The 15,231-nt window shown below is 38.6% G+C and overlaps 1 protein-coding gene across 1 annotated transcript; it reads left to right on the plus strand.

Moving 5' to 3' along the window:
- Window positions 1-2,438: 2,438 nt before the first annotated feature.
- LOC133548152 (casein kinase II subunit alpha'-like) lies at window positions 2,439-13,993 on the plus strand. The gene is made up of 9 exons (XM_061893506.1): window positions 2,439-2,524; window positions 2,601-2,660; window positions 2,754-2,837; window positions 7,071-7,181; window positions 7,340-7,441; window positions 7,534-7,634; window positions 10,962-11,110; window positions 11,257-11,340; window positions 13,372-13,993. The coding sequence occupies exons 2-8, from the start codon at window positions 2,643-2,645 to the stop codon at window positions 11,331-11,333; spliced, it is 642 nt and encodes a 213-aa protein (XP_061749490.1). The 5' UTR covers window positions 2,439-2,524; window positions 2,601-2,642; the 3' UTR covers window positions 11,334-11,340; window positions 13,372-13,993.
- Window positions 13,994-15,231: the final 1,238 nt, after the last annotated feature.

Here is a 15,231-nt window from a genome sequence, read left to right on the forward strand (position 1 = left end):
AGTAACATTTCAAAAGCGGTCACGGCATCAAGTTGTTGCCAAATTTTTTTAGGGAATGACGGCAAATGAGACGGCGGTCGCAGCAATGGCCGCGGTTAAATTCTAGCCCTGCCTGTTACATTAAGCAGCAGCAATTGAAACTGCATTGAACAAAGAGAGCACATTTTAACAAGTCAAAGTCTATGTTAAAGCTGATTGCGATTCTGATTGTATAATATATATTTTTTAATATAAATAGTCGTAATGATTTGTGCAGTCCTTTGAGACATTTGTGATTTGGGGCTATATAAATAAACATTGATTGATTGATTGAAACAGTGTTAATGGTATTATTGATAGCTAATAACACTAATATTCATTTTTAAATATACAGTACATAAAACCTTTGTTAACCTTTTTCAAGGAAATATACGCATCATTGCAAATCCAAAATAACATGTCATATATGATGTCATAATGACCATGCCCCTTGCCATGCCCCCACTGCCACATATATCGTGGCAATTAAGGGTAATCCCTGTACATTGTAACAACTGCTGGTGTTAATGTTTATATTTATATTTGTTTGCATGGGACTGAATACGTGTTCGAATCGGGCTTTTTTGTTAGCATAAAATTGGCAATAAAAGTTAAAAAGATTGTGTTACTTATTCTGGACGCAACGATACATTATATTACTTAATACTGTGATGGGAAATCCTGATATTTTTGCTCAAAATATTTATGGAACTTTCTGGTTACCAATACAGTATGTGAACCCCAATGTTAAACTCATTATTTTTCCCTTGGACGCTTGCATAACATGCTGCTCTGCTTTTCTGCTGTAAATTGGACGAGCTGGACTCACAGTCAGCCATTGTGCTAAATAAAGTTTGGAGGCACTTTTCCGTCAAGTGCCAACGTTTCTCGCTTGCTTTCTGGGAGGACATGCTCCCAATTGGAATTCAAGCACCCCATGCATATGGGCATGCGTTTTAATCCATGGAGTGCCATGTAAAGGACTCTGTCACATTAGTACAATCATTACACTAAATAATGCTATATTTGTGTTATTTGTCATTATATTTGTCTTTAAATATATGGATAGCATTTATTTAACCTATTTCATTAAGAAAAAAAAATACATGATTATGTCACATTGGACACACCTTCCCCCAAACACTGTTGTACCTAACATAATGACAAATAGTGAGTAATACTCGTGATTTCAATATTTATGATATAATCGAGATTGTTATTTTGGCCATTATTGTTCAGCCCTTTTTCACATTACAAACGAGTAAAATCTTTTTGAGAAACAAGTCCCTAAATAACTTTATACTTTGAGGAAAAACAACACAATTCATCATTGTGGTTAACATTCCTTTGTACAGTGTTACCATTTCCTCATCAAGGAAAGTAGCTATTGGCTGTCCTAAAAGGAGCTAGAAGTTGCTAATTATCACCTAATTTGCATAATTAATTGCAATGGACGCTGTACGAGAAATGCAAAAGTGAGTTTAAAAAATATATTGGTATGATTACAACTACAAATTAACTTTTTTCTTTTGACTCTTAGCTGTTTTTTTAAAATCAATGTTGTCCCATATTGTTAAATGTTTGAAATGTGATTTAAAGAATGGTGTGTTGTTCACTAACAAACCAAATCTATGACTGGCCTATTAACATGAACAATGGAATTGGGAGGTTGCAGTGATTTATATTAGCATAACATGACAGTGAATAATATTTAAATTTACATCTCGCACTGTAAACCAAGGCGAAAAAGTGGCAGCTTTGCACATGCTCATTTCATTTGCAGTCCTAAGGTGTGTGGGTCTCTCCACTGCACTGACATGATGAGCTAGCTAGCTAGATTTACAGCTTTTGTCACAGATGAGGTGATTAACTGACTTAGACTGTCTACAGTAAAAAAAATACAATTCAGGGATTTATTTCAGTGGGACAGTAAAGAAACATTGACATTTAAAATTTCTAGTCAAAACTTTTGGCTCGGAACTTGGAAATTCTGACTTCCCATTAAATTCCAGGCGACAAATGATTTGCGCATGCGCAAAAGGCTGCAATTAGTGCCCTGTAAGGTTCTTTGCTCTGCTCGCGCGGCCCACAGTAACAGCAGCAACAGCAGCATTAGTCATTACTCGTCTAGTACAATAACTGCTGCCTGCTTTCACCTCAGTCTCCATTACACGGAAAAGGCTCCAATAACACTGGAAAAAATCGCAGATTTGTCGCTCGTAGCTGTTGGCAAAAAAGGTCGCCGAGAGGATTGTAGAATTGGCAGATCGCCAAGTTGGGAACACTGCTCCTGTAATGCACATCAGCATTGATATTGTACATTTTTATATATGACATTGTTTATCTGAGAAGTTAAATCATCAAGTTTTGCTCCTTTTTTATACTGTGAATTTATATTGTCTTGGCTCGATTTTGTTTCTCTGCCCTTCCCTGCTTATCTTGGGTGTCTGCACAGTCAAGAACTCCAGCACTTGTCTTCGAATGCATCAATAACACAGACTTCAAGGTAAACTGATCAACTCTTATTCTACTGTTGCTACATGTTATGCGTTTTTTTCATTTCTAGATGTTTTTTGTTGCAGGAGTTGTACCAGAAGTTGACAGACTATGACATCCGTTTCTATATGTACGAACTACTGAAGGTGAGACTTTTTTCCTGGTTTACATTAATATATCTTAAATACATTAATGAGCATATTTTCACCATCAATTTATAATGGTCATGCTGTGTCCAGGCTTTGGACTACTGTCACAGCATGGGAATCATGCACCGTGACGTCAAACCCCACAATGTGATGATCGACCACCAGTTGAGAAAGGTGGGCAGTGTTTTATTAAGTACACACACACACATACATGCAAAGAGAACTCAAGAGATTTACATTTTACAACTTGTTTCCTTAAGAAAATGACTCATTGAAGCCATTTTAAATATTGGACAATTGGGTTGTGGAAAAAGTAATACGTTCTGATTAGTCCAGATTGTAACCATATTCCGAGTGATGGAGGACAAACCAAGGTAAGAAGAGAGTTGGATATAGTTTACCCCTAATGACCAGTGTCTACTGTATAAGCCTGTAGGGGTAGTCTCATGATCTGGTCAGGTCGCCCAAAAATGAGGTCAGCTGACTGACTGAATACAATGAATAGGCAGAGTTATACATTTGCGGATTTGTGTCTTTTCTAGTTTATACAGTCATATTCCAATAGGACTGCTTCTACAATGAATAAAATCGTAAGACGAGGGGGGGGGGAAATAAAAGTGTTCCAATTTCCCCCCAAAAGTTGATCACTCATCGCTTTTTTTGAAAGAAAAAAAAGTACTTGATTACTCGCTAAATACAAAGTTGCAAAGTTGGCTTCTGCTCTGTCTTCTTATTCTCTGGCAGACTGTGGTGTTTATACAGTAAAGTGTTAAGAAGCGGACAATATACTGCCACCTGTTGCAAAGGGTTGTAACAAAATCTACATTCACAGACAGTCCCATTATAATGTGTTTATACAACGTTTATGAGCAAGAGTGACCGGAAGCGGCCAATTATATTAGTTGCCGCCCAAATTTGTGTATAGATTGAAAAAAATCAATGCATACATACAGAATAATAATTGGCTGTCATGCTGCTATCTTAATACTAACATACAGTGAACAAAAATATAAACGCACCACTTTGGTTTTTGCTTCCATTTTTCATGAGTTAAACACAAAGTTGTAAACGTCTTAATATATACACAAAGTACCTGTTCCTCTCAAACATCGCTCACAAATCTGTCTAAATCTGTGTTAGTGAGCATTTTAATTTAATTTTAATTTTCCTGAAGAAACCAATAAAGTACTATCTATCTATCTATCTATCTATCTATCTATCTATCTATTTCTTTTTTGCCAGGATACTCCCTCCTACCTCACAAATATAAAGAATCTTGATATCTCAAGATTCTGATTAAACAGCATGATTATGGCACAGGTGTGCCTTAGACTGCCCACTGTAAAAGGCCCTGCTGAAATTTGCAGTTTTATCACACAGCACAATGCCACAGATGTCGCAAGTTTTGAGGGAGTGTGCGGTTGGCATGCTGACTGCAGAAATATCCACTTGCCTGTGAATTGAATGTTCGTTTTTCTACCATAAATCGTCTCCAAAGGCATATCAGAAAATTTGGCAGTACATCCAACCAGCCTTACAACCGCAGACCACGTGTAACCACACCAGCCCAGGACTTCCACATCCAGCACCTCCATGATCATGTGAGACCAGCCACTCGCACAGCTGCTGCAACAATTGGTTTGAATAACCAAATAATTTGTGCCAAAACTGTAAGAAACCGTTTCAAGGAAGCTCATCAGCATGCTTGTCGTCCTCATCGGGGTCTTGATCTGACTGCAGTTCGTCATATTAACCGTCTTGAGTGGGCAAATGCTCACATTCGATGGCGTCTGACACGTTGGGTAGGTGTGCTTTTCATGGATGAATCCCAATTTTCACTGTTCAGGGCAGACAGTGTGCGGAGTGTCGTGTGAGATAGCGGTTCGCTGATGTCTACGTTCTGAATCGAGTGGCCAACGGTGAGGGTGGGATTATGGTATGGGCTGTAGTATGTTACGGACAACAAACGGAAGTGCATTTTATTGATGGCATTTTGAATGCACAGCGATATCTTGACAAGATCCAGGGGTCCATTGCTATGCCATTCACCCGAGACCATCACTTCATGTTGGAGTATGACAATGCACAGCCCCATGTTGCAAGAATCCATCCATCCATCCATTTTCTACCGCTTATTCCCTTTTGGGGTCGCGGGGGGCGCTTGCCCCTATCTCAGCTACAATCGGGCGGAAGGCGGGGTACACCCTGGAAAAGTGCCACTTCATCGCAGGGCCAACACAGATAGACAGACATTCACACTCACATCCACACACAAGGGCCAATTTAGTGTTGCCAATCAACCTATCCCCACGTGCATGTCTTTTGGAAGTGGGAGGAAGCTGGAGTACCCGGAGGGAACCCACGCATTCACGGGGAGAACATGCAAACTCCAAACTGAAAGATCCCGAGCCTGAGATTGAACCCAGGACTGCAGGATCTTCGGCAGTGAGGCAGACGCACTAACCCCCCCTTCCACCGTGAAGCCTGTTGCAAGAGTCTGTATGCAATTTCTGGAAGCTGAAAACATCCCTGTTCTTACATGACCAACAACTCACCGGACATGTCACCTATTGAGCATGTTTGGGATGCTGTGGATTGGCGTATATGACAGCGTGTTCCAGTCCCTGCCAATATCCAGCAACTTTGCAGAGCCATTAAAGAGGAGTGGACCAACATTTAACAGGCCACAATCATCAACCTGATCAACTCTACGCAAAGGAGATGTGTTGCACTACATGAGGCAAATGGTGGTCACACCAAATACTGACAGCTTTTCTGACCCCACCAGACCCCCAATAAAGCAAAACTGCGCATTTCACAGTGGCCTTTTATTATGGGCAACTTCAGGAACACCTGTGCAATAATCATGCTGTTAAATCAGCGTCTTGATTTGCCACACCTGTGAGGTCGGATGGATTATCTTGGCAAAGAAGACGTGCTCACTAACACATATTTAGACAGATTTGGGAACAATATTTGGGAGAAAACGGTCTTTAGTGTGGGGCGGCGTACCTCGGTTGGTATAGCGGCCGTGCCAGCAACTTGAGGGTTCCGGGTTCGATTCCCGCTACCGCCATCCTAGTCACAGCCGTTGTGTCTTTGGGCAAGACACTCTACCCACCTGCTCCCAGTGCCAACCACACTGATTTAAATGAAGCTTTAAAAAAATTACATAATGCGTTCCTATATGTAAAGCGCTTTATAAATATAATTCACTTCACTAGTAAAAGTTTTAGTTAGGTCTTTGAGTCCAACTCATGAAAAATGGGGGCAAATACAAAAGTGTTGCATGAATATTTTTGTTCAGTATACAGTGGATGAGCCCATTTACAGGCTAACTAAAGTTATCTGTTTGTGCTTGCGAATTAGGAAACCTGTTGCTCAAATCTAAAACGCAAATTATCTTTCCATTCTTGTTGCACAAAGTATAGAAAAAAACATTTTTTGGCGGGAATATAATGGAAACACTGACTGTAAAAAAAAAAAGACATCTTTGCAACACTTGCTGCCAATGTTGAAAACAGCAAGACAAGTTATTTCGAATTTCTTGAAAGATCAACTGGTAAACCTAAATACATCTTATCTGCACCAAGCCAGAGGATCTGACAGGCTTGGTTGGGCCAATCCTTGACCCTAATTCAGGCTGCAACCCAGTAACCATAAGCCAGAATTAGTGGGAGAAAGGCTTCAGGTTGAAGCGTCTGGCATCATTTGGGGGCTGAATGTGGGGATGTTGCAGCATCGCTCTGTTGGAATAACCAGATAATCGCTGCACAGACTGGGACCCTCAGTCAAAAGGGATGTGTGGTACAACATCTCCAATTGATTTCACTACACATTACAACCTGAAGCTCCATTTATAAGCCTTTCTCTGACATCTTATGGTTATTGTGCTTTTTGGATTTTGATGATTTGTTCATCTGCAAAATGTGGTTCATTTTCCCTCAGTCTTAGTTCAGAAATGTATTGTGAAATGACGAGACAATGTTTTTACAGAATAGATGCAGGAATGTTAAAATGTAAAAGAAAAAAAAAAAATTGGGTGTCTTTCCACTTTCGAAAATATTCTGCCTCGAGTATTGAGGGCTGTTAGTGATGCACTGACACATGCTTTCACAGACCACCGTGTGAAAAGTGTGGGAGGAAGAGTCTTAAAATAACAGCATATGTAATTTCTTTTCTACCTCTTTTTGGTGGTGACTATTACAACATTACTACACCAGGCGTTACAGTGCATGTCTTTAGACAAAGTTGCCAACAGAGCTATAGTGAATGCAGCAGTGGTAATGATGAGCCGTGCAGCTCACATAAATATAAAACTGATAAAATAATATTAAATTAAATTTATATTTTACATGTTTCAGTGTGGATTTTATTGAGATTATAAGAATTATTTTGTTTCTATAGCTTCGCTTAATAGATTGGGGTTTGGCTGAGTTCTACCACCCTTCCCAGGAGTACAATGTCAGAGTGGCGTCGCGATACTTCAAAGGCCCCGAGCTCCTGGTGGACTACCAGGTAACGCACACACACACGCTTGTGTCCCAGCACAGGAGTTTTTGAATAGATATGTAGTTATCTCCATTTGTAAAATGATACTTCTGCACATGGACTAATAGACACAGAATCTTTGTGTGTCCTTTTTAGCAGCGCTGTTTGGTGATTTTGTGTTTCAGATGTATGATTACAGTTTAGACATGTGGAGCTTAGGCTGTATGCTTGCCAGTATGATCTTCCAGAAAGAGCCCTTCTTCCATGGGCAAGACAACTACGACCAGGTAATAACATCATGTGGCATTGCAATTATTGCATCGGTTAGTTTGTTCATATCTAAGTGGTTCACAAGTTTAAACCCTGGGGTGTTCTGCAGCTGGTGCGAATTGCCAAAGTCCTGGGGACAGACGAGCTGTTTGGCTACCTGCGTAAATACCACATCGAACTGGATCCACGCTTCAAGGATCTGCTCGGACAGTAAGTCCAGCCTTGCAGTTCTTACTACGAGTCACCCAGCTCAGTGGATTGACATTAAATATGTCATAAGTGACTCATAAACTCATTACACTACATTACTATTTTGAGGTGCTACATTTTGGTGCCAACTTGAGCACAGACTTGTTTTATTTTTATTTATGTTTTTACATAATTTAAAAGAAAAACTCCAACTTGGTTTACTTGCATGAAAATTAAGGATGGCTATTGAAACCCGGTGTCATTGCAAGCAACTTACCATATTTTTTAAAAAGTTACTATCGGTGCAGCCACCTGCAACAAATGCTTAAACGTGCAAGTAATTTAACATCGTAACGGAGGCACAACAATGTGTCGTTTGTCAACTTTATTGCAAACTATTCCGTCCAATTTGCATGTCAAAAATCTGTAAGAATAAAAAAGCTTTTTTTTTTTTTTTTACGCCGTTAAACAAAAACGAGAAGAAAAAAAGAAGCTACCGCTGCTTTATTTCAGTGTGAAATTAATGCAGACTTCGCTTCGTGCAAATAACATCTTGAAAGTAATGTAACATCATGACAAAAGAAGAGTTTGACACTCCTTTTAAAAGGGAACTGCACTCTTGGAAACTTTGCACATCGTTCACAATTCTCGTGTGAGACAAGAACATGCATTTCTTTCTATTTTTGTGCATTCTATACTTTAAAAAAATGTTAGCAAAAGGCAGCGAAAAATGCAGCAAATGCGGATATACTTATATTGCCCGTAAAGAAAAAGCTATAAAAAAACAACGCTCTGTTTACATGTTGTGACTTGCATATACACCTAGCTGTAGCCACATCCACCCATCCATCCATTTTTTACCGCTTGTCCCTTTTGTGGTCGCGGGGGGTTGCTGGAGCCTATCTCAGTTGCATTCGGGCGGAAGGCGTTGTACACCCTGGACAAGTCGCCACCTCATCGCGACATTGTTGTAAAAGCTAACACTGCGGAAATAATTTTTGCTTTTAGTCCTCCTCCGACCACTGGCGTGTGGCCAGCTACAAGCTTGCTTGGAAAGTAGAAGGTTGTGGCACCAATTCGAGAAGTCGATCAACTATGAAAATCTCTTGACAGTTGTCATATATGGCTCTTATCAAATGTAACGCAGCGTAAGACCATAGCAACATCGCTAGGAAGCATATTTTTATCGGAGGAGAGAGGATTGTTCTAAAATAAGTAGCTCAAGAAAGAAACATCCCATTAGTCGTCAAGAGAGCAGACATTGTAGTGATTGTTTTATCTTCTTATGTGGAATGTTTAGCACTTATCAAATAACATGTTTGCTTTGCACTCTGTGAAATTAATGCACCCAGGAAATTAATTGTGATAGTGTTTAAAATGAGCAGTACAACCTTTATTTAACCAGATAAGAAACCCATTGAGATCACAAGGGTGACCTGGCCAAGAAGTTGCTCAAGGACACAACAGATGTGACTAGTATGGACAAAGCTGGGGATCGAACCAGGAAACCTCAGGTTGATGGCACGGCCGCTCTACCAACCGAGCCGCATCGTCCCCAACATTGTCGCCTGCATATAAATGGTACATTGTAATTGACAAGTTGTTACAAAGATTATTTATGTAGATAGAAAATAAAACACGCCCCAGCACTGAACCTTGCGGAAGTCTTTTGTTAATGTCCAGAAATGAAAAGGTCGTCCCAGCCATCTGTCCACATTGTGTTCTACTGGAAAGATAGTCTGTAAACCAAGCAGCTGCATTTTTAGACAATCCAATGGGATGAAGGACTTGGATTAACAGACTGTGGTTTACTGTGTCAAATACTTTTGACGAATCAATAAATAGAGCAACACAATATTTCTTGTCCTTTAGAGCCTTGATTAAATCATTTAGGAGCTGAAGTGCAGCTATAGCAGTACTATGTTGTTTTTTTTAAAACCTGATTGAAACGGAGGTAATATAATGTTCAGTTCTAAAAAAAAACATTTAGGTGGTTACTGATGATTTTCTCAAACAATTTGGCTAAAATGCATAATAAAGAAATTGGTCTGTAATTATTTATATTTGTGTGTTCACAAAAGAACAAAGCAAAGTACTGTAAATGTTAAATGGCATCCAACATTACATACATACAGCATGTACAGTATATAAAATGATGTTAAAGGTTTTTGGATGGTTTTTACAAGGCTTTATATTCAAAATAGATAGAATGCCGATTACCTGCATTCTTAGAAGCCTTCTTGCAGTTTTTTGATGTTTAGAATACACAAAAAAGGTAAATAAATATTTGGTGTCCTTATGAATGATGGACAAAATTCCCCCAAAATGTGAAGTTCGCTTTTAACCTTTATTGCTAACCTTAACACACCAATAACAGCCATCATAACACCGCTAACGGACAACATTTTGCATGGTTACAAAAAGTGAGGTTGTATTCACGAACCCGCAAAATGATCAGCATGCTGTTTTTTGCAAATGCTCTATGTTCTGTATTGCTACAATAAGTATGACAAATTGTTTTGGAGTGTTTTCTCTATTGATTACTTATCAATTAATTGATATCATTGAAGTATATAAATTACTAGTATGTCAAACTTAATAGAGCAAGATATTGTTTTTTGTTTCAGGCTCTGTTAAAGCACTAGCACCTTTTAAGTATAACTTTGGCACTGATTTTAGTTCAAATGTAAATGATGCCCATCTAATTGCTTGCTTTACTGCCATCTGCTGTAAGTTGGTGGAATTACCTAGTTTTTTTAAATCAATTTTAGCACAGGGGTGTCCTACTTGGATCAGGGTTGGTGCTTCTTTGACAATACATGCAATAATAAACTATAGTTGACCTTATTGGAAATGTTCGTGTTAACTATAATAAAAAAAATAAAAAAAGAAGATTGATTGATTCTGGACTCTGATCGATTCTGTGTGGAGTTTGCATGTTTTCCCTGTGACTGCGTGGATTCCCTGCGGCTACTCCGGCTTTCTCCCCCCTCCAATTTAGTGGCAACACTAAATTGTCCTTAGTGTGTGAATGTGACTGTGAATGTTGTCTGTCTATCTGTGTTGGCCCTGCGATGACGTGGCATGTGTGTACCTGGGTGTACCCCCCCCTTACGCCCGAATGCAGCTGAGATAGGCTACACCACCCACCTTGGCCCCTGTAAGGGACAAGCGATAGAAAATGGATGGATAGATGGATTTTCTGAATTGAACAGTGTGAAAAAGACAAATGGGAGAGGACATATAATTAGTTATCTTTGACTCTTTTGGTGAGCTAATCAAAATGTGACGTAACCAATTTAGAAGGACAGTTCACTGTTAAGGCTTTGTTCCTGTTTATATTTTCAGACAGAGCAGAAAGCGCTGGGAGCAGTTTGTGCAGACAGAGAACCAGCACTTGGTGAGTCCTGAGGCCCTGGACCTGCTGGACAAGCTTCTACGTTACGACCACCAACAGAGACTGACCGCCACAGAAGCCATGGAGCATCCTTACTTCTGTTAGTAGCATTTAGTGTGTGGACTTTGGGACCACCAGTGGAAGCGGAACTTAATCTTTATTTTTATTTTCAACTTTGTATTATTTTTTTATGAGCTGCACATCAGTTATGGAGTGCACTAATACAACCTCTCTCCCTTCCTGCAGACCCTGTAGTCAAGGAACAGTCTCTGTCAAACTCTGACAACAACATGGTTTCCAGTGGCAACAACACAGCTCGATGAAACGGAGGTAACAATTAAAAACAACATCTTGGGCAACGTATCCAAATTATATTAATATATCATATCCATCTCTTAAAACTATAGAATGTGTAAGTGTATACATTTAGTAAAACCTGTCTAATTTAAGGATGCAGCTTTCCTGAATTACTCTTATTTCCAGACAGATATTTAAAAAAATAGTTTAACAATATGCTGATATTAACACCATGGAAATATTAAGGTTATAATGATAATAATTATTTTTCAGAATTAAATTAGCGTTTTAATAAACGACAACACAACAAATAAGAGTAACTTTACGTACAAACCCTGACACTTTGCACACTAACATATGCTGTGCTAAGACAAATAAGTTTTTATGGTAACGATTTACTCAACACACAGTATGTGATGAAGAGCTGCATTATTTTTTGATAAATTGCCCGAATGCAGCTGAGATAGGCTCCCGCGACCCTCAAAGGGACAAGCGGTAGAAAATGGATGGATGGATGTCCAAAGTGGAGCAACGCATACACATAAAGTCGGCGCCATATCTTGCAAACCTAAACTCATAGAAATATTTAATTCATATTATGATGCTAAGACAAAATGATAAAATATTTTAGGATTCAAGGAACTTTATTGTCATAACAGCATCACATGAGACACATAAGATGGCATGCAATTTAATACCCAGATTTAGGCCATTGAGTTCCACAAGTACGATATATGTAGAGATGGAATAGGTCTTAAATAAAGTAAGTTATAAATAGCATATGCTAATAGGAATATATAATCTATAGAATAGTATAAATAGAAAAATAGAATAGAATATGGTCCTTTAGTGCAAATAGAATGTAAAACAATGATGGGAAACCAAACCAAATAAGAGCCCTGTTCAGCACAGTTGGTATATCAAATTGCTACATTGTTTTTTGTGTGAATGCTAATACACCCGTACATAGTTGAGTTCATTTTCTGCTACTTCAGCCAAATACATATTTACACTGAACACAGCACACACAATATAGGCTTTTATATTTGATTGACAAATTACATGTACAATGTAAAATGGCAGCAATTTATTTTTGAGTAAAAAAAAAAATGATGTAACCTTTATTCACTTCCATTGCATGTAAGATCAAAATCTTTTTCTACATGTGCCCCTGGCTAAATTGGAGTCCGAAACTTTAATTTTTATTCATGTTACAGCGATTTCTATGCTTTCTAAATCAAACTTGAATTTAATTTGATGCATTTTTGTACTAAAGCAAATGCTTTGTAAATTAGCATATACTCCTGATACATGACCAGTCAGGATTTGATCTCAATATGACTGTTCACCAACCCAGCACTAACACAGCAAGCCATGGGGGTCTTTTTGTATGTTTAGACGATAGTCTACTAGGAGCTAGCAGCTACTGTACACAACAGCTAAGCACACAATAGTCCACAAGCTAGACATATATATTACCGGTACATGTCCTTAATTGAGCAATATCGCAGTCTCAAACACGCAATTTGCAAATATAAACACGTATCAAAAAACTATAGTTGCATATTACTTAGACATTACAGATTCTCCAAGGCAGAAGTGTATTAGAATGTATACAGTATCAAATGTGTCCGCATCATTCAACTTACTGTGTCTTTCTCTTAATTTAATAAATTATTCTGACCACTAGGTGTTGCCAAAACCCAAAGTAACTCTCCACTTTAAAAGCATAAATCTGTCGTAAGGTTAGTGTTTTCATATCTACTATTGTTCTGAGTAATTTCACTTGATCAAGTCTTTTCTAACCTTCCAAGTACAAAATAAAACTATGTACTATGATTTCTGCTGATATCTTATTGGATAATATTGGTATTGGCCAACACTCAAGGTTCCAATATACTTATTGAATCGGAAATGTAAAAGTTGTATTGAGACATGCCTAATTCTTACCAGTGACAGAGCAGGAAGAGGCTAGTTATCTCTTTATAAATCACCCCGAATGTGTGTGGTTCTGTGTAAAATGCAACATGTTCTCTAATACTACCTACTCTCCTCTCTCTGCAGAAAGTGGAAAGAAGAATGATGTTTGTTACCTCAACTTTGTCCGCGGTTGTGACAGTAACTTTGACAAGTGTACAGTGACAGTGGATCAAAGTAACTCAAACCAGTTACACACACATGGAGACACACACATAAACACACAAGCATACACATGCAGGCAGGTATACATCCCCCCCTCCTCCTCTGTATCAGTCTGTGATTGGCTTGTTCTGGTGTCCTGTCCAGCAGCCTGACCAATGAGCTTGAAGCTGGTCCTTCCCCCTCACCCTCTCAGATGGTCTATTTCCTCCAAGTCTCATGTACAAGGACAAACTACTGTTAAAGACAATTAAAGTCCCGTCCCACCCCCCGATGCCCCATCCTCCCTTTATATCGCCCCTCCCCCCTCTTTGTTTGCATCAGCATGGAAGATGGACAGGAGTGTGACCCTGTACAAGCCGCCACCACCAGCCCCCCCAACCTATAGACATGTTCATCCATCTGTCTGTCTGCCCTCCTTGCCATCATTTACTCTGACAGACAAACGTCTTAGCACTACTCCAGTTTTGAAAGTGGCATGGTGGACTCTCTCTAGCTAGAATGATAATAATATTAATGAAAAATAAATGATTTTTATTTAGATGAACCTTTGCCTGGACGAGTAGTTTTTTTTCTCTGAGTGTTTTGGGGTTGCACAGTTATTCCCTGAAATGGTGTGGTATGGCCAAATATGCCCCGCCCCCCTGCCCTCATGCTGCAAGTTGATTAATGACCATCAGCAAAAACATGAGTAGTTTTTTTCTCTGAGTGTTTTGGGGTTGCACAGTTATTCCCTGAAATGGTGTGGTATGGCCAAATAAGCCCCGCCCCCCTGTCCTCATGCTGCAAGTTGATTAATGACCATCAGCAAAAACATGCCTGCACCCTGGACAACTGATCCAAACCGGCTGTAAAGCTAACTTTGTCCTGTAAGACAAGTACACGTGTTCTCTGCATTATGGCTGACCTGAACTTGAGCCTGTGTAACAGAAGTAGGTCCCATCCAATCAACTGATGACTGTATATGCTGTACACTGTATATGTATATGTGTGTGTACATCTGTTGGTGTTTGTGTGAGGATGGATGCACCATTTTACATTGTGTAGCTCGACTACTACAGACATAGTTTATTATGAAGAATAAATTATATATATATATATATATATATATATATATATATACACATATATACATGCATATATGTGTATATATATATATATATATACACATATATATATATGTGTGTATATATATATATATATATACACACATATATGCATGTGTGTGTGTATATATGCGTGTGTGTGTGTATATGCATATATAAATATATATATATATATATACATATACACACACACACGAAAGGACAAGCAGTAGAAAATGGATGGATACGTATATATGTATATAAATATATACATGCATATGTATATATGTGTGTATATACAGGACTGTCTCAGAAAATTTGAATATTGTGATAAAGTCCTTTATTCTCTGTAATGAAACTAGAAACATGAAAATGTCATACATTCTGGATGCACTACACATCAACTGAAATATTGCAAGCCTTTTATTATTTTAATATTGCTGATTATGGCATACAGCTTAAGAAAACTCAAAAATCCTATCTCAAAAAATAAAAATATTTCCTCACACCAAGTTAAAAAAAAAAAATGTATAACAGCAAAACAAAATCAAACATTTGAAAATGTCACTTAATGCACTAAGTACTTGGTTAGGAATCCTTTCGCACGGATTACTGCATCAATCTAGCGTGGCATGGAGGCAATCGGCCTGTGGCATTGCTGAGGTGTTATGAATGCCCTGGATGCTTCACTAGCGACCTT

Source organism: Nerophis ophidion, unplaced genomic scaffold (assembly GCF_033978795.1).
Source record: "Nerophis ophidion isolate RoL-2023_Sa unplaced genomic scaffold, RoL_Noph_v1.0 HiC_scaffold_450, whole genome shotgun sequence".
In the NCBI taxonomy this organism is placed as follows: domain Eukaryota; kingdom Metazoa; phylum Chordata; class Actinopteri; order Syngnathiformes; family Syngnathidae; genus Nerophis; species Nerophis ophidion.

What these genes read in the sequence shown, in the direction of transcription:
- LOC133548152 (XM_061893506.1), top strand. An exon ending in GGCAAGACAACTACGACCAG is followed by an intron (nt 7,442 to 7,533) that starts GTAATAACATCA and finishes GGTGTTCTGCAG; the next exon opens with CTGGTGCGAATTGCCAAAGT. An exon ending in TTCAAGGATCTGCTCGGACA is followed by an intron (nt 7,635 to 10,961) that starts GTAAGTCCAGCC and finishes TTATATTTTCAG; the next exon opens with ACAGAGCAGAAAGCGCTGGG.